Source organism: Haliotis cracherodii, unplaced genomic scaffold, assembly GCF_022045235.1.
Source record: "Haliotis cracherodii isolate W230 unplaced genomic scaffold, xgHalCrac1.p SCAF_2, whole genome shotgun sequence".
NCBI classification, from domain to species: domain Eukaryota; kingdom Metazoa; phylum Mollusca; class Gastropoda; order Lepetellida; family Haliotidae; genus Haliotis; species Haliotis cracherodii.
The window spans coordinates 17,113,994-17,141,817 of NW_027266275.1; the positions used below are offsets into that span (position 1 = coordinate 17,113,994).

General features: G+C 40.1%; 2 protein-coding genes across 2 annotated transcripts; both read left to right on the plus strand.

Annotated features, from left to right (window-relative positions):
• On the plus strand, positions 1-26,618 carry LOC139469897 (lysosomal alpha-glucosidase-like). The gene is made up of 20 exons (XM_071252225.1): positions 1-88; positions 1,861-2,706; positions 3,189-3,346; positions 3,827-3,989; positions 4,825-4,921; positions 6,146-6,384; positions 6,975-7,103; positions 7,843-7,953; positions 8,715-8,828; positions 9,428-9,515; positions 9,734-9,851; positions 11,214-11,350; positions 11,799-11,950; positions 13,211-13,359; positions 13,834-13,918; positions 18,505-18,686; positions 19,890-19,981; positions 22,510-22,559; positions 23,308-23,457; positions 24,414-26,618. Exons 1-20 carry the CDS (start codon positions 62-64, stop codon positions 24,477-24,479), a joined length of 3,153 nt encoding a protein of 1,050 aa, XP_071108326.1. The 5' UTR covers positions 1-61; the 3' UTR covers positions 24,480-26,618.
• On the plus strand, positions 24,863-27,796 carry LOC139467480 (uncharacterized). The gene is made up of 2 exons (XM_071249026.1): positions 24,863-24,882; positions 26,737-27,796. The coding sequence occupies exons 1-2, from the start codon at positions 24,863-24,865 to the stop codon at positions 27,794-27,796; spliced, it is 1,080 nt and encodes a 359-aa protein (XP_071105127.1).
• The last annotated feature ends 28 nt before the right edge of the window (positions 27,797-27,824 follow it).

Consider the following 27,824-nt stretch of genomic DNA (forward strand, 5'->3'; position numbering starts at 1 on the left):
CCGAGATAAACAAGTCAAAGTGTAGCCGCAGTGCAGCTGATAAATACTGTCTGATCAGCTGATGTACGCCAGAACACGCACAGTACAGGTTAGATGCTTTGGCCTTTCTAAATATATGACACTAAGCTGTAAATAAAAAGGCTCGACTGTGATAATCGCGTTGTAGCAATGATGGTTGCAGTTATGAGTCGTTCAGATCCGGTTAGTAAACCCAGGCCTACTGGTGTCGGATAAAGACGACTACACATTTTCCGTTGCATATAGGCGGATCCAGAGTGGTGGTCCGGGAGGTCCTCATCCCCGGCAACAATGCAGTCTGACTGACTGATATAGGAGATTTAACATGCGCTTTCCGACAGTAGCGTATTTCGCACACAATGCAGTACAACGGGCGCAGTTAAAAATTAAATACCGTTTTCGTGGCTCTGGCTTGAATGCACACGCATTCGTCTCAGGGAGCTGACACGCCTTGGCGATCCAATACCCCTTTTCGATCTTATGGAACTGACATGCCTGGGCCAAGGCCGTAGTTAACTCTTTTTGACAGGGGGGGGGGGGCAAATATTTGTACATGTATTACTTGTCCCCAACTTGTATTTTCATGATTCAAATAAAACTGTTTTTCTATAAAAAAAATCCAGGGGGTGCAACTGCGTAATGTGTAATACGGCCTTGTGCATTGCAAAACATTGTGATACACTTTAACCTCTAATACCCATTTCTATTAAACATGTTGAAGAGCATGTCATCACAACTTGTTTCTTGCTTCCAGAATAGAGACACTTATTTCCAAATATGATGAGCAAAATAGACTTTTTCCCAGGGAAAATTATAAATGCACTAGATAAGCATTTTTGAAAAGACATGCAGGGGAAATCACATGGCTAATTCACATAAAAAACACATGCAACTAAGCAATGCTCACTTTGTTCAGTCATTACAATAACAATCGGTCTGTCTGTTTTCCCCAAAAATACAATTTTACAACCAAATTTAGCACTTCTGTGTACACTGTTTTGCTACTCTGTTATCTCGTTATTACAGAAATTGACTCAAACTATATTTAACATATTTACCAGACTTGCACAGAGTGTTGGCTATGGCTTCACCATGTACTCATGTTGCGTGAGTACCTATTCTAGGCCTACCACTTAATTTTCAAGACCGCCTCTGTGGTCTTGTGGTAGAGCGTCCGCCTGGAGAGCGGAAGGTTCGGGGTTCGATCCCCGGCCGTGTCATACCAAAAGACGTTAAAAGATGGTACTTGTTGTTACCCTGTCTGGCGCTCGGCATTTAGGGGCTAAAACAAGGACTGGTCGGCTCGGTGTCAGTATACTGTGTCTGAGTGGGGTATTCATGTTAAACTGTTGCATGGTATCTCAGTGAGATAGCACTATAAATGGGCATCAGTCCGGACTAGTACAATCAGCCACACACACACATGCATGCACGTCGCTATATAAGTGCAATAATCTTGGATGCGACGTTAAACCCAATTTCACCTCACCTTAATTTTCAAGGGTGGTGGGGGAGCTAAGTGGTTAAAGTATTGACCCGTGACACTGAAGACTTGAGTTCAGTACTACAGAATAAGGAGATATTTCTTTTCATACTTGCATTTCAGATGTTTTTCAGAATTCATATTTGGGGTTTTGTTTTTATTACCTTAGAATGTTAAGTGCTCTGAATTGCACTCTGAGTGCTCTGTAGGTTACTCAATAATTCTAAATTCAAGAAAAACTATACATGTATATGTGCTCAGAGAACTGTTATCATGGTAATCAAACAAATTCTTTATTTATGCCTTATTGGAAATATTGGACATTTTGTTTGTATCTTTTCAGAGGTTGATCATCTTAGTTTGTAGCCATGAAGTACAAGAAACTTGAGGAAGAACATGATGACCATGAGAAGAAGCTATCAACTCGGTTCACTCTCCGGGACTGGCTTGAGATTTTTGTTTTGTTACTGACTGTCGGCGGGGGATTTATCGTCATCCTGCATTTCACCTCGCCCCCATTCCTCCACTCACACCTCACTAACTCCACATGGTGGACAAACACTGCATTTGGCTGGACCAAACCGCATACCTCCACATTTGACCAGTTTACCCAGACTGACTTGGACATGACCTTTGATGATATCCGTGAGAATGAAGGCGATTCATTAGAATCTAACCCATACCATGTTCAGTCGCTAGTTCAAAATGAGCAAAATATTCTGTTTGTGAAGAAAACCGATCCGTATTTGAAGGTCAGTGGACAGCATGGTGGAATTGAAGTTAAAAAGATTGTTGCCGATATTCAGAGAGATGTGGACACAATTCTTGACTCTAAATTTATGAAGACTATTGAAGAGGATGTCTCTTCATCAACAAAACAATGTGATGTTCTACCTGAAAATGAGAGATTTGACTGCCATCCCGAAAAGTTGGCCACAGCGGTGTCCTGCACTGCCCGAAGGTGTTGCTGGGGACAAGCTGATGGCAAGCATGAAAACAATTCTTCATCAGGATTCAAAATGAGCGTTCCCTACTGTTATTATCCCAAAAACTATGATGGGTACAAGGTCATCGATCAACACTTGGAATCACCTTCAGAGATGAAGGTATCGCTGAAGAGAACTACTGCCACGTACTACCCAAGAGATGTGTCGGAACTGAGCATGGAGATTAGCTATGAAACCCCTTATAGGCTGCGTATCAAGGTAAGATATCCTTGAAGCAGGCAGGAAAAAATGTTTTACAGTTGTGAACCACATAAGGTTTTAATAAGAAAACATTTTTTAAAAACTTTCAGCATTTTCAATGCTTGGCTCATTTAACATTGTTTAACATGTCTTGATGAGACCCAATGCCCTTGACTTGAAATGACTGCAGAGTTTATTTAAATTTAAGATGACGATGTTAAACTTCTCACTTCACAATGAGTAGCTCATGAACCACTACAATCTCACATAATTGGTCAGGGAAGACTTGTAAATTAGGCAAAATATATGTCAGTGACGGCGGGGGATCAAATATTTGTACAAGTATCACTTGTCCCCAACTTGTATTTTCATGATTCAAATAAAACTGTTTTCTATAAAAAATCCCCCCCACCCCCTGCAAAATTGTCAGTGAAACGGTTTGATAGTTGTTGGATATAGCTGTTCCCGGCTGTTTCACATATTGTAATGTCCCTATCTAGATAAGTGATCCTGCAGAGGCTAGATGGGAGGTACCGATGTCGAGACCGAAGTCAGTGCCTAGAGAGAACACAGACAATAACATGTACAGCGTTCAGGTTGCTGGAAAGAACCAACCGTTCCACCTGACCGTCACGAGGAAGAGTAGTAACACGCCACTGTATGTTGGATGCTATTTCTTAACTACCATTCCCTTTCATGTTCATAATTTGACCCTGTTAAATCAGAAACTCACTTTGATTACCAGTGTTCAAAATTAAGTTAGGTTCCTTGAGGGTTTTGCTCCCTAAATCCTATGTCATTAAGGTTAATTTCGAACACTGGAACGTGACATAACATATGCATGATATATCCTTCATAATACTTAGCATACCTGGCATAGGGCAGTACACCCATGCACTCCCTAACATTTATCGTATTCATGTTATTATTAACAGGTTTGATGATCCAAATCCTTTCACAAGGATCTGTGACATCTGGATTGAAGAAATTGCAGTGTATGAGCAAAAGATCCTTTTTCATTTTACAGTACTGGGTTGTGTTGAAATGCACTTTATTATATTCCACCAACATCCCCACTCAAATTCTTGATCTGCATCTGTGATATACCATCAATTGATCACTCCCTTCTCCCTGCTAGGATGAACACCACCGGAGCGTTCATGTTCACTGACCAGTTTCTCCAGCTGTCCTACTTCCTGCCATCGACATACATCTACGGGCTCGGTGAACATCGCGACACCCTGATGCACAGCGTCAACTGGACCAGCTTTGTCTTCTGGAACAAAGACCAGCCTCCAGCTGTAAGACTCTCCATATTGAAAGAAACGTACCTGTCCTGCATGTAGTAATGCTTTCGGGATCAACTTCAGTAGCTAATTGTCCACTAATTTATCGGTCTTACAGAATGTTTACTTGTTGTCTGCTTTCACAATAGCGAGTTTATTCCAATTACATAAGTAAACATAATTTTATTTCAAATTTAGTCACGTTATTTGGTATGTCAAAAGATTTGTAGTGTGTCATGTTCAAAAGTAAATTTTCCGTTTATGAACATGATTGAGATTCTTTTTCTTTAAAATTTAATCATATTCATTTGAAATCTAAATTGATTTTGTGATGTTTGTTGTCTGCCTGTAGACACAGTAATGTAACTAATGATGCATATAGAATCAATCATGGCACTACACTGTGACCTGATATCCATGATAGCTGCATAGGTCACCTGCAGACAGCAGACATAATGGCGCTGGGGCGGTGAGATTGTTTGTGATGTGGAGTGGTGTAATGATAGGGTGATACAGTATTGTATCCTGATACAAGGCCCATGATACAATACATAAAATTACAATCCCTGTATCAAGATACATATGATACATTACAAGCTATATCGGTTTAAAAACATGTGAATTATTTCAACAACCAGCTTACACAGATTCACTAGTATTTCCCAGTTGGCTGTAAGCAGCATAACATTTACAGATCCATCTAGTCTACATGTTTCTGCCCAACAATATCACATCATCAATATCTGAAATGTAAAAGAAAATGATTCAGGGTTATGATTTGCCTGGGAAAAGAAGGAATATCAATTTATTAAATAACAGTACTGTATACGAATCGTATCGCTCTCTGCAGGAGAACACTAACCTGTACGGGTCCCACCCCTTCTACCTGGTGATGGAGAATGATTCCAGCAGCCATGGAGTCCTGCTGCTCAACAGCAATGCTATGGGTCAGTAACAACACACAACACTTTGATGTTTTTGAGATAGGCTGAGAAGCCCAGATTCACCCCAATCATGCCAGTTCGGACTCTTGATCTGTCATCAGGATATCCATATGATCAGATACGATTCTTGGTTAATCAATCATTTCCATACTCATGGAGTTTGTCAAAGTGGTTACCATATTCGACGTAATAATTAGCACCCTGCTCTAATAAGCGCCCACGGCGATAATTGCTAATATACTGGCTAGTGAACAATCCCAATTAGCACCCCTTCCGATTGATAAATATACTCAGGATTATTTACTCCTGCATAATACGTTTGTTATATGCACCCTTAATTATGGGCAATTAAATTCTGGAAAAATATATCTGTCGTATATAAACATTTCCGGCTGTCAGCATAAACCACGAAATTTACGATCTTTCAACTCTGTTGTTTTTCACCAAAATAATATTCTAATAAGAGCCCCCTCATTCTAATTTTGAGAGCGCCCTGGCCGCTTATCATGCTTATTATGTCGAATACGGTATCATCTATTGCCTGCACTACTTCAGGTTCTCCTCTCATAGTTTTGAGTGAGCTGCAACTGAAATACTGTTAAAAACAGTGTTCAATACAAATCACTCACTCCCAATTTTTTCCATGGTATCTGTGCTTATCATGTGCAGTGATGTGAGCACCCAAAGATGTTTCTATATCCTCATGGTTGTACATGGTCATGCTGGTCACAGTCATCCTGTGCTATATAAATGGCTTGTTGAAGACCTTCTAACATGGAAACTGTAGGGATGTTTTTTGGCTTCTGAAATGATTTTAGTTGACAAAATAAGTGTCAGAATCATAATGTATTTTGATATTGTAAATCAGGCTGAATGAAACAATTCTTGGTTCATTCATACTAACTCAATCAGTGAAAACTTCCATCTTGGTCATTACCATGATTAGTATATTAATTACCATGGCAACATGAAAAAAGAACTTCTTGAAATTTCTGTGTACCTGTTAGCATGGTTAACAGTAGTTAAGACATGTATCAACCAAAACATTGTGTCATTGAATTCCTGTCTCTTTAGCGCTTTACAAGACTAATTTTAACTTTCTGCACAAATTTTCAATGATTGCTGGAGAATTGTATTTTCTTTTCTTAACCTTGTGACCATAAAAAAATATATATTATTTTATTTTTTATTGATGTTTTATTTTAATCTCTCTTATCATATCACCAGAGGCACTTCTACAACCTAGCCCAGCTATCACATGGAGAACTATCGGAGGAATTCTGGACTTCTACATCTTCCTCGGTCCGACACCTGCGGACGTTGTCAGCCAGTACACAGAGGTGATTGGTCGGACATTCATGCCTCCATACTGGAGTCTGGGATTCCATCAGTGCCGATGGGGGTACACCACTGCTCAGAAAACGCTGGACATCGCGAATAAACTCACCAAGGCTGGAATGCCTCAGGTATGTGTTGAAAGGTTGTTGTTGTTTCCACATCAAAGTGACACTACATTTGTCAGTTTGTAATGAATTGCTTCAGTAAGTGCCATTTTACCCTGCTTTCAGCAATACTCCACCAATATCACTGCAAGGGACACCAGAAATGGTCTTCATAGATTGGACGCATGTAGGGAATAGAACCCAGGCTTTCAGTGTGATGAGCAATTGGGTTTTAGTACTTTTACCTTGATTTACAATAGGGGATGTCCATGGGACCCTCATCAACAGATTAAATAATTGTAAGGGTCCCTTCAGGCAATATGAGGGTCCTGTAAAGTAATGAAATGGTGTAGTGTACTGTACATTTAGATAATTACTTAAGAGCCTGGAATGAATCAATGATCGTGTGGACAGTGGTCATGAGTGTTTGATGAAATGACAGATACCCATAACTGCTCTTGATACGCTGGATGTACTATGAATATCATAGTGCATCCCTCGGGACACAGTATATTTTATTTTCTGCAGCCATTCTCTACATTTGTACGTGATGGGCTGCATATTTGTGAAAGATCTGCAAACCCAAAATTCACTCACTCCCTGTTTGTTTTCAGGATGTGCAGTGGAACGACATTGACTACGCGGATGGCAAGCGAGACTTCACAACATCACCAAAGTTTGGGGACCAAAAGGGTTTGATAGACACGCTGCACTCCCAGGGCAAACACTACATCATGATAGTGGTAGGCCATGTCTCCTTGTAGACCTCATACTGTTATCCATGCAAGTTGAGTAATGGAGTTCATTAACAATGATAAACAGGTAAAATGATCTTGCTACATGTTCATGGCGTTTGGGTCGAAATGGTCTAATTGGGGGATTTCTGTTTCTGCTTTTGGCATGTTTCGTACATGTTTTCTTCTCAAGTCGCTCAACTGAACTATTACATTCTGAAAGTTAAATAGTTAGAATATCATAGGCTTTAGGGGCACCCATTGTATTTCTATGGAGCAGGTGGGAAGATTTCAGAAACATGCCCAAAATGAATAGTTTGTTGGCAGTGTTGAGAAGAATGAATAGTTTGTTGGCAGTGTTGAGAAAAATGAATAGTTTGTTGCAGTGTTGAGAAGAATGAATAGTTTCTTGCAGTGTTGAGAAGAATGAATAGTTTCTTGCAGTGTTGAGAAGAATGAATAGTTTGTTGCAATGTTGAGAAGAATGAATATTTTGTTGCAATGTTGAGAAGAATGAATAGTTTGTTTCAGTGTTGAGAAGAATGAATAGTTTGTTTGATTGTGCTCATTACATATAAACAAATCAAATTCACACTTCATACTTAGTCCAGTCCATCATGCCCATATGCAAAATAAAAAATAAAAATTTGGAAGCTGTTAATGTTCTGTGTACAGCTGCTATAAAAATATCACATAGCTGTAATCATGGTAAGTGACATGAATGAGTCCTGAACATTGTGTTCACCAGGACCCTGGGATAAGCAACTCCCAGAAGCCAGGCAGCTACCTTCCCTATGACCTGGGGCTCTCCATGAACATCTACATCAACAACACCGACGACAAACCACTTGTAGGGAAGGTGAGTACAACAGTCACGTCATCGTTATTTCGTCTGATTGTTACTGCTGATTCTGTGAACAAATGGTTTATTTGTCAATCTTTGATGATTTAGAAGCTGCTAAAACAACATTCATTTATTCTGCTGGAATGATTTTGTTCACTTGAAACGCTGTGCACCGAGAGGACAATTTTGATTGATTCTCATTTTAAGAGGTACATCATTATTACCTGTCAATGGAATGCTACTGCATGTAATGTGTTTCTAGGTTAGAGTAGGTCCCCTGTAACCATCACTTGTCATATCATATGAGGCAACTAAATTGATCTGATGTTCAGACTAGGAAGCTTGCTTGATTGTGTGTCATCTAGTCACCTATGCTTGTCGTAAGAGGCGACTAACGGTTTGGGTGGTCAGACTCGCTGAATTGGTTGATGCATGTCATCATATCCCTATTGTGTGGATTGATGCTCGTGATGTCAATCACTGGATTTTCTGGTCCAGACTTGATTATTTACAGACTGCTGTCATATAGCTGGAATGTTGCTGAGTGTGACGTTAAACAACAAATAAACAAATGGACAAAACAAGCATTGGTCATGATTGCTCATAACACCAATCACTGGTTTGTGTGGCCCAGATTCGATTGTATATAGCTGGAATATTGCTATGTACGAGGTTAAACAAGAAATAAATAAAGAGCTTTCTGTGACATAACTAAGTTACTGGTCAAAGCAGCCATAAACCAAACTTGTTGAGTCCAGCTTGAAGTTGTTACGTAGGTCTGGCCTGGTTCGACGGTGTTCCCCGACTTCACCAACCCCCTGTCTGTGGAGTACTGGACCACTGTGGTGAAGACTTTCCAGGATTCCGTCAAGTTTGATGGCATGTGGATTGTAAGTGAACAAATCACATTGTTGATTATGTCGCGAGTGTTTGTTTTCATTAATTTGATTTTTGTGTGAAGTGATCAAAGCAATTTCTTATCACGATAATGTAAGACACTAGGGCAGTTAAAACGATTCACCGTTACCTACGATATCATCGATACTTTGGTACAAATGATACTTGAATCGTCAATTTGTGAGATCACCATACTCTATAACTAGAACAGGAACTAACCAGTTACTTCCCATAAGAAGCAGAAGTAGAAAAGCACCACCTGGACACATGGCAGAACACAAGGATGTGGTTCCTGAGGACTTGCTACTAACTCTTATATTTAATAACCATCCCTTCATATAAAACTGTTTTGTTCTTTTGGTTTCTTCATCAGAGTTTTTCAGATTACAATAAACAGGATAAATAAATGTGTGAAGAAAGAGGTTTTAGAGCTGTATTTCAGTAATTTCATCATTTCCTACAATTTGATGTATATCGTGATACAAATTGTATTGTAAGATACCAGACGATACTCTGTTTGAAGATTTATACTGATATGATAATAGGTCATGTGGCTGCCTCAGTCATTGTCACTCCAACTTGTTATCCACAGGATATGAATGAGATCAGCAACTTTGTAACTGGATCAACCACAGGCTGCTCACTGACAGACAGATATGAACATCCCCCTTACCTGCCGGGTCAGTGTTCTATAGTCAGCTTCACTCTGTGTTTGTATTGGAGAAATCATTGGATTGGTTTTGTTTGTGTTAAATGCTACATTCTGTAATTTTCCATCTATATCATGGCAGTGTTTATATAATCAGATTAACATGCTGTTTTAAAAATCATAATTTGGTCTGATTAGAAACTTAATATTTGTCAATATTTACAGCATGACCTTGGCCTATTATTTCAGGAGTGAAAGGCGGTTCGCTGAGGTTCACTACCATCTGTGCTTCAGCCAAGCAGTATCTGTCCCGCACCTATAATGTCCACAACCTTTACGGCCTGGGGGAAACCTACGCTTCATACCAGTATGTATCTATGTCTGTCACATAATCACAAAACCTCTAGGTGGATCCAGGTGATGGTTCAAGGGATAATTTCATGTCAAATTCATGTCACGATAACATAATTCCTTCAAATACTCTACCTCCATTGCAACATAGCCATAAATTTGTGTTTCGGCTGAGAATCACACTAAAATTTTATAGCTTTTCACCAGGTTACAATGAAATGAGGACTTTCTCATCAATTAGAATCAAGACATTGTGTATATAGGGGCGAGATTCCATCTCAAGAAAGGCACACTAAGGCATCCAGAGGACACATTCGCAAGGGCAAAGGACATGATCTTAAGCACACTCCTCCAGCCCATCAGGTCTCAACAATTTTGGATGCCTTGCCTAGGTCCACTCACATCCATAGGCAGGCTACAGTTACACTACCAGAGAGCAAGACTCAACATATGCACTAACTCAACCTCAACCTCTTCCAGCTCAAGGGGTGGTCGGGTAGCCTAGTGGTAAAAGCGTTCGTTTGTCATGCCGAAGATTCGGGTTCAATTCCTGACATGGGTACAATGTGTGAAGCCCATTTCTGGTGTCCCCCACTGTGGTGTTGCTGGAATATTGCTAAAAGCGGGGTAAAAACATACTCACTTACTTACTAAATTGGTGTCTATTTCGTCAAAACATCATGCCAAGTATACCTCTCATTTTTCGACCCCTTCTGCATTCCCTCTGCAAGGACGCATTAAATGACAGATGGGGCGCTCACATGGACGCCGCCGAAGACAGGGGAAATGGTCTACCCAGAACAGGGAATTACACATCAACCGTACTGAAATGAGTGCGATATTTCTAGCTACCCAAGCATGGCAAGTTCAGCTGCACCATTCATTAGTACTGACGACATTGGTAGCATACATACAGCACCAAGACTACATGAGGTCACAGCCTTTGTTGCAGGAGGTTACATGTTTATATTCCTTGGCAGACACGGTGAGCTGCAGGATGGAAGAACGTCATATACCAGCATGTTAGATATACTTGCAGATTGCCTACCCTGGAAGAACAAGATCGTGCCCACAGAATGGTCACTCCATCCAGGGATATTCAAGTGGATGGCCTCAGTTTGAGATACACATCTCGACCTATTCACCATCTGCCAACAAAGTGCCTTGCACATGCACAGTTGCATTTCCTGTGAAGGATAGGTTTCCCTCACAACTATTAGATATGTTGGCAGTGATATGGACATTGAAAATTTTATAGTGTGATTATTAGCCTAAACAGGAATTTATGGCTATGATGTAATAGAGGTAGTATTCTTAGAATTATACACAATTATTGTTTGATTTCACCTTGCCCAGAAAACTAAATTATCTATTCCAGAGCTCTCCTGGCAGCTAGGCCTGGAAAGAGGCCATTTATAATATCCCGATGTACCTTCCCTGGTCAGGGTCACTTTGGCGGTCACTGGACCGGAGACAATGACGCCACATACTACGACATGTACAAGTCCATCTCGGGTGAGTGGGGTTAAATGGTGGAGCCTGGTATGTTTGCATGCCAGGATAGTCTATACTTGGAGAAATATGAATTTTACTACAGATCTCAAAATGATCAGGGCACAAATGATTGATATGCAAGAAAATTTTGTCAGGACTCAACATGCTCAATAGTATTAATCAACAACAAAATACATCTGTTTCAGGAGTGGTGTGTTTACAATGTCAGTTTTAATGCATAAATTTAATAATAAGTGACAGGCATAAACATGAGCAATTGCACAAATTACAACTAGTGTAGTTATTTTACACATGATTTTACAGAATGATTTGAGTGATCAACAGATTTGGTAATTCATGAAAGATGAAAGATGAAAAAAACATCAAATCAAAGATAAAATTTTAGACCATGATTGGATTGTCTCAATCGCATGTACCAACATGCTATAGTAGTGTACTTACATTGCAGATATCCTGAGTTTTAACATGTTCGGAATACCCATGGTGGGTTCAGACATTTGTGGGTTCAGACATGCAACAAATGAGGCGCTGTGTCAGCGCTGGTACCAGCTGGGAGCTTTCTACCCTTTCTCCAGGAGTCACAATGATCAGCACCAGCCGGTAGGTGCAGGGGTGGGGCCATACAGCTGCCAGTAGGTACAGGGATGGGGCATACAGCTGCCAGTAGGTGCAGGGGAGGGGCCATACAGCTGTTGGTAGGTCAAGGGAAAGGGGGCTATACAGCTGCAGGTAGGTGCAGGGGAGAGGCCATACAGCTGACAGTAAGTATGGGGGAGGGGCCAATCAGCTGGCAGTTGGTGCAGGGAAGGGGCCATACAGCTGCTGGTAGGTGCAGGGGAGGGGCCATACAGCTGGCGGTTGGTGCAGGGGAAGGGCCATACAGCTGCCGACAGGTGCAGGGGAGGGGCCATACAGCTGGCGGTTTGTTGCAGGGGAAGGGCCATACAGCTGCTGGTAGGTGCAGGGGAAGGGCCATACAGCTGCCGGTTGGTGCAGGGGAAGGGCCATACAGCTGCCGACAGGTGCGGGGGAAGGGCCATACAGCTGCTGGTAGGTGCAGGGGAAGGGCCATACAGCTGCCGGTTGGTGCAGGGGAAGGGCCATACAGCTGCCGGTTGGTGCAGGGGAAGGGCCATACAGCTGCCGGTTGGTGCGGGGGAAGGGCCATACAGCTGCCGGTTGGTGCAGGGGAAGGGCCATACAGCTGCCGGTTGGTGCAGGGGAAGGGCCATACAGTTGCCGGTTGGTGCGGGGGAAGGGCCATACAGCTGCCGGTTGGTGCAGGGGAAGGGCCATACAGCTGCCGGTTGGTGCGGGGGAAGGGCCATACAGCTGCCGGTTGGTGCAGGGGAAGGGCCATACAGCTGCCGGTTGGTGCAGGGGAAGGGCCATACAGCTGCCGGTTGGTGCAGGGGAAGGGCCATACAGCTGCCGGTTGGTGCAGGGGAGGGGCCATACAGTTGCCGGTAGGTGCAAGGGAGGGAGCATACAGCTGCAGGGGGAGATAAAGGTGCAGGTAGGTGTGAAGCTCATAGAGCTGCCGGTAGTTGCAGGGGGAACATTGAGGTGCAGATAGGTAGGGGTGGGTTGAGAGGTAGGGGGATACAACTGATGGAAAGTGCAGGGAATAGGGTGGGTTAATTATTTTTTCCAGACAATTCTGAGAACATTTCAATATCCACATATCGACATACTTTAAAAAAGTTGCATTGCTTGAATCATCCAGTTCCTATGGTAGTGAAGAATTCTAACCCAAGCGAAGTCTGGTTAATGTCTCTGACAATAAGACAAAAGTCTTTTAGATAGTGTAATGTTTTTGTTTATGATGCAAAAAAATGGAAAGTTGACGTGTGATTTTAGGACCAAGACCCGACTGCCTTCAGTGAGTCCCTCCTGGACTCGACACGGAGTGCGTACCGGATCCGCTACTCCCTCCTGCCATACCTCTACACGCTGTTCTTCAAGAGTCACACCATGGGGGATACTGTAGCCAGGCCAATCTTTATGGAGTAAGTGACCAATATATGATTCATACAAATATGGTAATCTTCCTGACATCGTGTCCAGTTGCCACAGTGTCAAGAAATTTGTCATCCTTACAATTTTCTTCTTATTACCCTACCCAACATGAAGATCTGGGTTAGAATTGATCTTCAGCAAACCATGCTTGTCATAAGAGACGATTAATGGGATCGGGTGGTCAGACTCGCTGAGTTGTTTGATGCGTGTGATAGATGGATGCTCATAATGTCAACCACTGGATTGTCAGGTCCAGACTCAGTTATTAACAGACCTCCATTATTTATATTTATAGTGTGGCGTTAAAAAACAAGCAAACAAACAAACATTATATTATGCCAATCATATAATTGAGAGATGGCAAGTTGAACACTATTTGTTGCCATGAGAGTAGATTGGTCTGTGAATGGAAACATGGACAAGACAGGTGTCAACAAGTACATGTGTCACCCTCTATTCCCCAGATTCCCGGAGGACAAGTTTTCCTACACTGTTGACAAACAGTTCATGTGGGGGCCAGCTCTCATGATCTCCCCAGCGCTGGAACAGGTGAGATAGAGCAGAACACTGGAAACAAGAGGTGTAACAGTTAATAGTCACCATATGTTGTCAGGCTGATTGTGTGTCATCATTTATTTGTTTTTTATGCCATACTATGCATTATTCCAGCTAAATGATGGCTGCCAGTAAATTTTCGACACTGAACCCAACAAAGTAGAAAGTAATATAATGAGCAGCATCCCAGGCCATGGGGGTGCTATGACATGCGGTCAACCAAATCAACAAGCCTTACCACTCAGTCCATTTCGGGACCACTTACTTGGGGCCAGTTCTACCCTGACGGCATTGATCTTTCTCATGCATTAAAACTGGAACATTGCTGACTGTGGTGTGAACGCAATCTTGATCATTCACTGGCTGTATGTCAAATTGTTGATACATTGAAATTGTACATGGAAATACATCAATGACATGTTATGAAATCAACATTTGACATAATTACCAAGCTTGGCTATTTGTTGTTCCTATAAGCGAATTCCTTATTTCAATCAGTAAATATTTACCGACTATCAGAATGTAGCAGGGTGTGGGGTCATTCCTAAGATGACATCCTTGTCAGCTTGTTAACAGTATTACTTCCTAAACATGTGGACAGGGTGCCTGACCCCGTATCAGAAGGTCCATCTTTCAAATCCCATCACATCTTCCCGAGGCGATGGAGTTAACTGACTATAAAGTCCAGTTTCCACCCTTGCCGAACTAGGCTGGTATTATGGAGTTACATTTTGGCAGGACTAACGAGTCTATGCATAGTCCAATCAAATTCACGCACCGAAATCGAAATCCGGGCCGTAGAGTGTCATGCAGATTTCATTCGACTGCAGGATTTGCAAAGCATGTGCACCGCTAACTCGTTGTCAACAGATATTTTCTAAATTTTTTCATGTTTTTAATCAAGGTGCTCACGTAATTTGATGCATTTCGCGATGTAAGACTCGTTTTATCACAATATAGATCTTGATTATCGATCAGATCGTCTTGACTGGGCGCCACCGTTTTGTTTGAAACAAATGCAAGTGATACAAGAGGTGGAATCTGATTGGTCAATAGGAGACGCATAGAAAGGACATAACTCGTAATAGCCAATATCAGAAGGTCCATGTTCATCCCATCATGAACTATACCTCCTATACCTTCCCAAGAAATCGACTAAATCGCTGTAGTGTAGAGTACTGCAGAAATCAAACTGTCTGAAATCAGAATTCAGAAATGTACCCTAACCATGCTAACTGCACAACACACGAGCAACTGGACAAGTCCATAAGAAGATTCTCAAGACCAGACTTGTGGTGTAATCTATTGACTATGTTCGAATCATGATAAAAAAATACAATTTGCGCTACCCTAATGTGTAGTGTTTTGAAATGTAGTTTGTCCTGAACTGTTGTAGTTAATGTACAAGGGCAATTTATCCAAAATTTGATTAATTTTAATCATGTGACACTAAACATTCTACAAGTGCATTATGGGGCCTAGTTCATGCTGTTACTCATTCATGAGGTGATCCTTTCACTCAGGGAGTTCATGTTGCCAATCTTCCGCCTCCATGGTCTGGTGGTAGATCCCCAGCTGTGTCATACCAAAAGATGTTAAAAGATGGTACATGTTGTTACCCTGCCTGGCAGTCGGCATTACAGGGTTAAAACAAGAACTGGTCGGCTCGGAGTCAGTATACAGTGTCTGAGTGGGGTATTCATGTTAAACTGTAGCATGTTATCTCAGTGGGCTAGCACAATAAAATCAGCATTAGTCTGGCCTAGTACAAGCAGCCACACAACACATGCATGTCAATATATAAGTGCAATAATCTTGAACGTGGTGTTAAACCCCATTTCACCTCACCTCACCCATGACTTGATCCTTTCACTCTCCTGCACCTACATGTTATCTTTTCCATGACTGTATCATTTCTCTCTTCCGTGAGTTCATGTTGTCACTTTCCTATGATTTAATACTTTCAATCTTCCATGAGTTCATGTTGTCACTTTCCTATGATTTAATACTTTCAATCTTCCGTGAGTTCATGTTGTCACTTTCCTATGATTTAATACTTTCAATCTTCCGTGGGTTCATATTGCCACCTTCTTATGATTTAATACTTTCAATTTTCCGTAAGATTTAATGTTGTCACTTTCCTATGATTTAATACTTTCAATCTTCCGTGAGTTCATGTTGTCACTTTCCTATGATTTAATACTTTCAATCTTCCGTGAGTTCATGTTGTCACTTTCCTATGATTTAATACTTTCAATCTTCCGTGAGTTCATGTTGTCACTTTCCTATGATTTAATACTTTCAATCTTCCGTGAGTTCATGTTGTCACTTTCCTATGATTTAATACTTTCAATCTTCCGTGAGTTCATGTTGTCACTTTCCTATGATGTAATACTTTCAATCTTCCGTGAGTTCATGTTGTCACCTTCTTATGATTTAATACTTTCAATCTTCCGTGAGTTCATGTTGTCACATTCCTATGATTTAACACTTTCAATCTTCTGTGAGTTCATGTTGTCACTTTCCTATGATTTAATACTTTCAATCTTCCGTGAGTTCATGTTGTCACTTTCCTATGATTTAATACTTTCAATCTTCCGTGAGTTCATGTTGTCACTTTCCTATGATGTAATACTTTCAATCTTCCGTGAGTTCATGTTGTCACCTTCTTATGATTTAATACTTTCAATCTTCCATGAGTTCATGTTGTCACTTTCCTATGATTTAATACTTTCAATCTTCCGTGAGTTCATGTTGTCACTTTCCTATGATTTAATACTTTCAATCTTCCGTGGGTTCATATTGCCACCTTCTTATGATTTAATACTTTCAATTTTCCGTAAGATTTAATGTTGTCACTTTCCTATGATTTAATACTTTCAATCTTCCGTGAGTTCATGTTGTCACTTTCCTATGATTTAATACTTTCAATCTTCCGTGAGTTCATGTTGTCACTTTCCTATGATTTAATACTTTCAATCTTCCGTGAGTTCATGTTGTCACTTTCCTATGATTTAATACTTTCAATCTTCCGTGAGTTCATGTTGTCACTTTCCTATGATTTAATACTTTCAATCTTCCGTGAGTTCATGTTGTCACTTTCCTATGATGTAATACTTTCAATCTTCCGTGAGTTCATGTTGTCACCTTCTTATGATTTAATACTTTCAATCTTCCGTGAGTTCATGTTGTCACATTCCTATGATTTAACACTTTCAATCTTCTGTGAGTTCATGTTGTCACTTTCCTATGATTTAATACTTTCAATCTTCCGTGAGTTCATGTTGTCACTTTCCTATGATTTAATACTTTCAATCTTCCGTGAGTTCATGTTGTCACTTTCCTATGATGTAATACTTTCAATCTTCCGTGAGTTCATGTTGTCACCTTCTTATGATTTAATACTTTCAATCTTCCGTGAGTTCATGTTGTCACATTCCTATGATTTAACACTTTCAATCTTCTGTGAGTTCATGTTGTCACTTTCCTATGATTTAATACTTTCAATCTTCCGTGAGTTCATGTTGTCACTTTCCTATGATTTAATACTTTCAATCTTCCGTGAGTTCATGTTGTCACTTTCCTATGATTTAATACGTTCAATCTTCCGTGAGTTCATGTTGTCACATTCCTATGATTTAACACTTTCAATCTTCTGTGAGTTCATGTTGTCACTTTCCTATGATTTAATACTTTCAATCTTCCGTGAGTTCATGTTGTCACTTTCCTATGATTTAATACGTTCAATCTTCCGTGAGTTCCTATTGTCACTTTCCTATGATTTAATACGTTCAATCTTCCGTGAGTTCATGTTGTCACTTTCCTATGATGTAATACTTTCAATCTTCCGTGAGTTCATGTTGTCACCTTCTTATGATTTAATACTTTCAATCTTCCGTGAGTTCATGTTGTCACATTCCTATGATTTAACACTTTCAATCTTCTGTGAGTTCATGTTGTCACTTTCCTATGATTTAATACTTTCAATCTTCCGTGAGTTCATGTTGTCACTTTCCTATGATTTAATACTTTCAATCTTCCGTGAGTTCATGTTGTCACTTTCCTATGATGTAATACTTTCAATCTTCCGTGAGTTCATGTTGTCACCTTCTTATGATTTAATACTTTCAATCTTCCGTGAGTTCATGTTGTCACATTCCTATGATTTAACACTTTCAATCTTCTGTGAGTTCATGTTGTCACTTTCCTATGATTTAATACTTTCAATCTTCCGTGAGTTCATGTTGTCACTTTCCTATGATTTAATACTTTCAATCTTCCGTGAGTTCATGTTGTCACTTTCCTATGATTTAATACGTTCAATCTTCCGTGAGTTCATGTTGTCACATTCCTATGATTTAACACTTTCAATCTTCTGTGAGTTCATGTTGTCACTTTCCTATGATTTAATACTTTCAATCTTCCGTGAGTTCATGTTGTCACTTTCCTATGATTTAATACGTTCAATCTTCCGTGAGTTCCTATTGTCACTTTCCTATGATTTAATACGTTCAATCTTCCGTGAGTTCGTGTCATGACTCTCTCCATTCTTCATCTTTTTCCTTCTGCCATGGTTTCAGAATATGACCCGTGTGCCTGCATATTTCCCTCGCTCCACTTGGTTCTACTTCTCCAGTGGGCGTCGGATGACCGACACTGGTGGCACCTTCTACCTCCCTGCACCCATGAACTTCATCAACCTCAACTTCAGGGGCGGCTACATCATCCCCATGCAGGAGCCAGCGCTCACGACAACACAGAGGTACTGGTTTACAGCCAACTGAATTAGTCAAGTTGAGTTTTGAATAATACCTTTAGGATTGGAAAAGAAAATTCCTTCAAGCAGATTGATATGTACCCACGTCATTGATGCGGCAAACCAACCTTGTTCCTTCATTGATGCTGTAGACCATGCTGTTTGGATTAACATGTTACTTGCATGGATGGTCTATATCAATACAGAGGAAATCATACTGGAGTCATTGCATTTAATTACTCATGTTGAAAATGAGCTTTATTGTTTGGTAATGGCATGGGATTATCTACACCAAGTTGAAGTAATACGCAGCACAAAATTTGGAGAATGTTGGATTATCTGTCCAGAGTGAATTAATTTTGTAAGTTTAGATCCATGGCAAGGGAAAGATACTCCAATACTCCTCTTCAGTTATTTGTGACAATGCATTCATATGAAGTTACATTTCAATGAGCCTCTTGAAAGCAATGAAATACGTTTTTATAATCCTCAGTGAGAATTACCTAAAATAATTCCACCTACAGTAAACTATGTTTATAACGAACACGCTTATAACGAACTGACAAATATAACGAACTAATTTTTTGGTCCCAGCCATTGGCTGTATACATGCAAATAACGAACTGCGATTATAACGAACTAAAATTAGTGGTCCCTTTGAGTTTGTTATAACTGTAGTTTACTGTATATCTGTCATATGTTCATGTTAGTAGTGCTAAAAACATCACATATTGTTTAATATTGTATGTAAAGATGCAAGTGATGTCTTGGCATTTGATTGGATTAACATTTTTTGTGGAGTAATGTTTCCATTGACCTAAAACAATGTAGGCCACACCCACTAGCAGATCACTGTTTCCTGATTGGTTGATAATGGAGGGGGCAGAACTTGTGCTGCATTATTTCACTGAACGATGTCACTGATTGTATATTATTTTGTTGTCCAAGTTCTTGTGTTAAGTGATTAAATAAGCAGTTCTGAAGTTATTATTCTAGACTTTATTATTCTTATAAGAATTGACTTCAACATGTTCAATATTCTGTGTTTGTGGAGGTTTTAACCTAAAAATGGTGTGCAAACTTTGAGGAAATCCGTGTGCACACATTTTTTTAAAGATTGTAACTCTATAAACACAATGCATTTTGAAGTAAATTTATTATTATAAAGTTGAACTTCATCCATATATTGTTCTCATTTTCTTTTCACAGTCGAAAAAATAATTTCTGGTTGGTAGTAGCAATGCCTCGCAGCCCCCTGTTTGCCAAGGGTGAGCTGTACTGGGATGATGGAGATTCTGTGGGTAGGTCCTGTCTCTGCTTGGGTGATACATGTAGTCTGATAAATTAGTTACTCATTACTTATGAAAATACTAACCATACTGGCATTGTATATATGGCTAAAGAAAATAATAGTCTTGGTTCTCAGGCACCACCCACATCATCATAAAGTTTGCAGCATGTTCTGTTTTGATTTCCATTTTTTAATTTTTTTATTTATAAATACTTGAATATTCCAAGTCCAACGGTTATCAAATACTCTATTCCAGTATTTTATCCAGTATCCTCATCAAGGAATACATTTATGTAGGAGTTGCTTTCACAGGGTGATTGTACACAATGGTTTATTTGCCTGAGAACCAATGTTTGTATTCTCATCCTTAATCAATGTCAATGTGTACAAATAAAAAGTTTCTTACATTGATAGTAAATATATCTGTGTTTGCTTTGACACTAAATATGTTTTAGTTTGGTTTCTATTTTCAAGTGCTGAGTTTGTATGTAAATATATCATATTGTTGTGACATGACCTCACTATCGGGATATGTGTCATATTGTTGTAACATGACCTCACTATCGGGATATGTGTCATATTGTTGTAACATGACCTCACTATTGGGATAAAAGTCATATTGTTGTAACACGACCTCACTATCGGGATATGTGTCATATTGTTGTAACTTGACCTCACTATTGGGATATAAGTCATATTGTTGTAACATGACCTCACTATCGGGATATGTGTCATATTGTTGTAACATGACCTCACTATTGGGATATAAGTCATATTGTTGTAACATGACCTCACTATCGGGATATGTGTCATATTATTGTAACATGACCACGCCGTCTGGATATGTGTCATATTATTGTAACATGACCTCACTATCGGGATATGTGTCATATTGTTGTAACATGACCTCACTATCGGGATATGTGTCATATTGTTGTAACATGACCTCACTGTCTGGATATGTGTCATATTATTGTAACATGACCTCACTATCGGGATATGTGTCATATTGTTGTAACATGACCTCAATATCGGGATATGTGTCATATTGTTGTAACATGACCTCACTGTCTGGATATGTGTCATATTGTTGTAACATGACCTCACTATCGGGATATGTGTCATATTGTTGTAACATGACCTCACTATTGGGATATAAGTCATATTGTTGTAACATGACCTCACTATCGGGATATGTGTCATATTATTGTAACATGACCTCACTATCGGGATATGTGTCATATTGTTGTAACATGACCTCACTATCGGGATATGTGTCATATTGTTGTAACATGACCTCACTGTCTGGATATGTGTCATATTGTTGTAACATGACCTCACTATCGGGATATGTGTCATATTGTTGTAACATGACCTCACTATCGGGATATGTGTCATATTATTGTAACATGACCTCACTGTCTGGATATGTGTCATATTGTTGTAACATGACCTCACTATCGGGATATGTGTCATATTGTTGTAACATGACCTCACTATCGGGATATGTGTCATATTGTTGTAACATGACCTCACTATTGGGATATGTGTCATATTGTTGTAACATGACCTCACTATCGGGATATGTGTCATATTATTGTAACATGACCTCACTATCAGGATATGTGTCATATTGTTGTAACATGACCTCACTATCGGGATATGTGTCATATTGTTGTAACATGACCTCACTGTCTGGATATGTGTCATATTGTTGTAACATGACCTCACTATCGGGATATGTGTCATATTGTTGTAACATGACCTCACTATCGGGATATGTGTCATATTATTGTAACATGACCTCACTGTCTGGATATGTGTCATATTGTTGTAACATGACCTCACTATCGGGATATGTGTCATATTGTTGTAACATGACCTCACTATCGGGATATGTGTCATATTGTTGTAACATGACCTCACTATTGGGATATAAGTCATATTGTTGTAACATGACCTCACTATCGCGATATGTGTCATATTGTTGTAACATGACCTCACTATGGGGATATGTGTCATATTGTTGTAACATGACCTCACTATCAGGATATGTGTCATATTGTTGTAACATGACCTCACTATCGGGATTTGTGTCATATTGTTGTAACATGACCTCACTATCAGGATATGTGTCATATTGTTGTAACATGACCTCACTATCGGGATATGTGTCATATTGTTGTAACATGACCTCACTGTCTGGATATGTGTCATATTGTTGTAACATGACCTCACTATCGGGATTTGTGTCATATTGCAAAAAGTGTTCCGTTTCAGCCTCAGAATTTATGGCATCAGAACATTTGATTAAACTCCAAGGATGAAATACCTTCTGCCATCTGACTATGAATGCTATGAAAGTACTTTATCATGTTTCTGGGCTGTTTATAGGATATGAAAAGAGATGCCTTATGTATTCCAAATATGGTTATGTATGATTCATAAGGTAACTGTTGTTGCCATAGGCATACATATTACTGTGTTACACATTGTTGTTTTAGAGGGTATTTGATTATGTTTTCTTTCCATTCACAGATGCCTATGAGAAGGGGCAGTGCAATTTGATCCAGTTCTTTGCAAGAAATGTAAGTCTGCCATGTTACCAATGATTGTGGAAACAACTATTGTCAGTTAAACCCCTTGCTTCGGAAAGATGGTTTATTACAGCGACTTTGTTCTTGGTAAACTCACCGTAGTCAACATGTCTTTTACAGCAATAGCAGTGGGGAATACATAACACTGCTCATTTACGTTCAAAGGATGGCTGAAGATCTGGGGTAGGTCTTCAGCATCCATGCTTGCCGTAAAAGGAGACTATGCTTGTCGTTAGGGGTGACTACGGGATCGGGTGGTCAGGCTCGCTGACTTCATTGATACATGTCATCCCAATTGTGTGGATCGATACTCATGATACTAATCACTGAATTGTCTGGTCCAGACTCGATTATTTACAGACCGCCGTCATATAGCTGTGATATTGCTGAGTGCGGCGTTAAACAAACAAACCAACCAAAATCAAAGGATGGCACTAACTGGTGTAACATTACTCGAAGCCTGTGCAATCTTCGTCGGTAACTTGACGTATATCGTTTGGATATGCGCTATTGGAATTTCCTGCTCTTGATTTCTTGTCAAGCAGCTGAAATTAAGTTTGTGAATGTAGCAAGTGATATTATATACTTTGTTGATTAGTTCAAAGGAAGAACCTTTGCATATATTCGTGACACATTTTAGACCAGTCTGCCAGTTGGCGATGCATTCATTTCATGATTTACAGTAGTCCTTATTATCTGAACACAGAAAGGTACTGAATGTGTATGAACTTGTTTTCAGAACACGCTGAAGTCTAACATCGTCAAAGCCGGCTACACAGCGGAGCCCATGATCCTGGGTAATGTCACTGTGCTGGGGGTCACATCCCCACCCAAGGTCGTCACCGTCAACGGAATACGTACTCAGTTTACATATTCCAGCTTCCAAGAGGTATGTGGTGAAGTTCACATTGATGCTCAGTTATCCCCGACCCAGACAAAGTTTTGCTTGGATAAAGAAACATCCATCTGCCGATCATCAGTACTCATAAAAAATGTCCATGGCAACAAGTGGACTTATGTTTACATGAGGGTCGGGTTCATTTCCAGAGAATAACTCATGAACCATTTTATATTTCTTCAGATTAATATGGTAACAAATCAGTCCTGAATACATTTTACATTCAAACAAGGGAAGGCATAACTCATGAACTGTTTCACATTCTATTTGAAACTCTGTATACACACATCAGGCAAGTGCTGAACTTTTGTTATTCTGGTGTATTTTTTTTAATTCATAGATTTTGCATTACCATGATTACTAAGGTGATAACTATTTGGCTAAAGGTTCAAATGAAGGTGTCATTTAGTCACAGCTTAGAGTTGTCTCCCCTTAGCCACACATCCTGGTAGTGTCAGACCTGTTCATATGCTCAGCAGCCATTTTAAATATCCAAGTCATTGTCCGCTGGGCATTCCTTGAGCACTAGGGACCTGCTCTGTGACATCTGTATTATAATCTTAACCTTTTCAAAGTCATAGATGTCATTGTACAAGATGTGAAGTATAGTTGTGACTGCTACAGTTTAGGTGGGCGCAGGTGGGCCCGTCATCTAAGGCACTACAATTGTCAGTGCAGAATTGACTCCCAAAGGTGTGCCTGAAACCTAAAATCATGAAGTCAAATAACAGTTCACCCTGATATGTTTCTTGGTTTGTCAGCACCAGACCCATGCTCATTGGTTTCACCGAGGTTGTACACGACTAAGTTGAGTAATACTTGGATCATGTGCTTTCCTCACCCATCCACCTGACACCTTGATATAACTGAAATACTGTTCAAAGTGGCGATAACCAAACTCACTACAATATATAAATGTTATTAAAAACGATTTATGTTTATTTCAGTTGATATACGTGACAGAGTTCCGAGCCAAGATGCTAGTTCCTTTTACGATGACCTGGACGTTCTAAGGAAGAAAGTTTGAAAATTATGGCACATAGATATATGATTAGGAATCTATTGGTTACGGGAACATGCAATTAGCGTGATGAAGAGGAACACCCGGCATGTATAAATAAATAAATCATTCTGTTTACTGCGAAATCTCACAATGATGCTGAATGTTAATTTTGTTTGCTATGTACACAGTCTTTATTGGGTTGTCATACTGTCTTCTATGTGGACCTCTTTACGCTCCCAGAATGTGTGTGATTGAGGTAATAGGAATAAGAATAATAACTGCATCCATGCACAGAAGCATAGAGCTACAGAAGTATTACCGGTACTCTATTCAATGGATCAGTGTGCACTCAAAGTACATTCTCAGCTCCCTTGGGAGTATAAGTTAACAATTATGGGTCAAAAAGTAGGAAGGTAATAAGAATATTTCTTTCAATATACATGTATGGTAGGCACATAAATCTGTTTAAATATTTTTTTATTGTCACTAATTTTAATGAGTTTTCTTGACAACAAGTTCACGACAAATGTGATAAAAAATATCAGAATTGCAAGTGATGGGTCTTTCATGTCACTGGAAAACATATCATCAATTTATATAATGGTGGATATATTTGTTCTGACATGGGAGAGTGTCATTTTCAAAGAAATTATTTATTTATTTCCGTTCATCATTGTTCATACAGTTGTTATTGTTTATAACAACACAAAAAGATAGGAACTGACTACCAGGAGCCTTACAGATTTGAAAGGAAATCTGATCTCTCAAAAGTCAATGGTGCATTCTCTTAAAATAGGGGGGACTGTTGTTACCATGTGAACATGTGCCCTACGTTATGCCCTGATAGATGTAATACTAGATGTAGCAACCTCATGGCATGTGTCTGATGCATCTGTCTTGTGGAATGATCATGTAATTCTTAGTGATAAAATCAGCATTTTTCATGTTCTACAGTAATATGTTTATAGTTCTTTTTTTTAAATACAAAATATAAGTTATATCATATCATGTATTTTCTGTGCATTGACAAACATAATGCAAACCACAAGATGATAGTATTTTTGACAGTTATAACTGCAAAATGTCAAAGCCAATACTTCCTTTAGTTGGGCGGCATGGATGGCTCAGTTGTCTAAACTACTGTGCAGAGTTGTGTCCCTTGTGAGTTTCAATCGAGGTTCGCCCCAATTCTGTTTCTAGGTTTGTCAGCACCATGCTCATGCTTGTTGGTCTCACCAAAGTGGTAAATGTCTGAGTCCTGCATCACTTTGGGGCTTGACACTGACACACCGTGATATAACTGGAATATTGTTCATAGCAGCATATAAACCAACTCACTCAGTCACTTACCACAGTACAAGTCCAGTTTTACATGTGTTCACATCATGATATAATAAGACAAGATTACACGTCTAGGACCTGTCCTGCCAACTTTCAGCTGCTTAAGGAGGTGACAGAACTAATCGTATTGCCTAAGGATATGAAATATTTTACTAAAATAAGTACTGCTTGGTATGTTAAGCGTTATTTGATATTGTTTTGTTGTTTTTTAGTTTATCACAAATGAATTTATTTTCTGTGATAAAATATTCTTCCATAAAGACATGTCAAATGACTAAATGAGGTATATAATGCGTGAATGTTTATCTTGTGTGGCCATGGAGACTGCCAGGATGGCGGACTCTTCCCCCTTAGTCAACAGTGGTCAGGGGAATAGTATGTGTGAAAAATAGAATAGATACATTATTGAGAAGTTTGAGAGTTAAAAACTGGACCAGGTGTATATTTTTAGAGGACTTTGACATCCATTTTTTATGATTTTGTTTATGATCTTGCATAAATTCAGATTTCAAAATTGTATCAAAAAGTTATTAATGCATTGGTAAATAAGAAAATTACATCTGTTAACAGTAACTGTATTTTGTTGAGTTTCATCAATCAGTGCAATGGGCCAAATGTGTTTTACAAGAAGGCTAAATTGTATATATGTGTGTTTCTGTTTTTGGTACTTGTTTATTGTTTGATATGTACGCTGCAACTGAGCATAAAGTTTTAACCAGATATGTGGTTTTGAATTACCTTGTGATACCTATAAAGAATATGTATGAAAGTTGCTCAGTTGGCACATTTCAGTGGTAATTGATCTTGTGGGATAGAAATAAAAAATATATTTTACATAAAGTAATGGTGTTTGTATTTTTTAGTAGGTGTTATCTGAAAGTAAAAAAGTAAGTAAATTATGTTCAACTGCACACACCTTTTGTCAGAAGTTCTATTCATAACAAGGAGTACACCAACAGGCCATCCACTCACCAGAAGGAATCCACCAACAGGCCTTCCACTCACCACAAGGAGGCCTCCAACAAGCCGTCTACTCTCCACAAGGTGTCCACCAACAGACCATCCACTGACCACAAGGAGGCCACCAACGGACCACCATCCACTCACCAGAAGGAGGCCACCAACAAGCCGTCTACTCTCCACAAGGAGGCCACCAACAGGCAATCCACTGACCACAAGGAGGCCACCAACAGGCAATCCACTGACCACAAGGAGTACACCAACAGGCAATCCACTCACCACAAGGAGTACACCAACAGGCTGTCCACTCACCACAAGGAGGCCACCAACAGGCAATCCACTGACCACAAGGAGGCCACCAACAGGCTGTCCACTCACCACAAGGAGGCCACCAACAGGCCATCCACTCACCACAAGGAGGCCACCAACAGGCCATCCACTCACCACAAGGTGTCAACCAACAGGCAATCCACTCACCACAAGGTGGCATCCAACAGGCCATCCACTCACCACAAGGAGGCCACCAACAGGCCATCCACTCACCACAAGGAGGCCACCAACAGGCAATCCACTGACCACAAGGAGGCCACCAACAGGCAATCCACTGACCACAAGGAGGCCACCAACAGGCCATCCACTCACCACAAGGAGGCCACCAACAGGCCATCCACTCACCACAAGGTGTCAACCAACAGGCAATCCACTCACCACAAGGTGGCATCCCACATGCCATCCACTGACCACAAGGAGGCCACCAACAGGCCATCCACTCACCACAAGGAGGCCACCAACAGGCAATCCACTCACCACAAGGTGTCAACCAACAGGCCATCCACTCACCACAAGGAGGCATCCAACAGGCCATCCACTCACCACAAGGTGTCAACCAACAGGCAATCCACTCACCACAAGGAGGCATCCAACAGGCCATCCACTCACCACAAGGAGGCCACCAACAGGCAATCCACTCACCACAAGGTGGCATCCAACAGGCCATCCACTCACCACAAGGAGGCCTCCAGTTAGCCATCCACTCACCACAAGGAGGCATCCA

Coding starts and splice junctions, on each gene's coding strand:
- LOC139469897 (XM_071252225.1), top strand. CDS start 62: ATGTACGCCAGAACACGCACAGTACAG. Junction 9,516..9,733: donor ACATCCCCCTTACCTGCCGG/GTCAGTGTTCTA, acceptor CTATTATTTCAG/GAGTGAAAGGCGGTTCGCTG. Junction 18,687..19,889: donor GCGCTCACGACAACACAGAG/GTACTGGTTTAC, acceptor TTCTTTTCACAG/TCGAAAAAATAATTTCTGGT.
- LOC139467480 (XM_071249026.1), top strand. CDS start 24,863: ATGGGTCAAAAAGTAGGAAG. Junction 24,883..26,736: donor ATGGGTCAAAAAGTAGGAAG/GTAATAAGAATA, acceptor ACCTTTTGTCAG/AAGTTCTATTCATAACAAGG.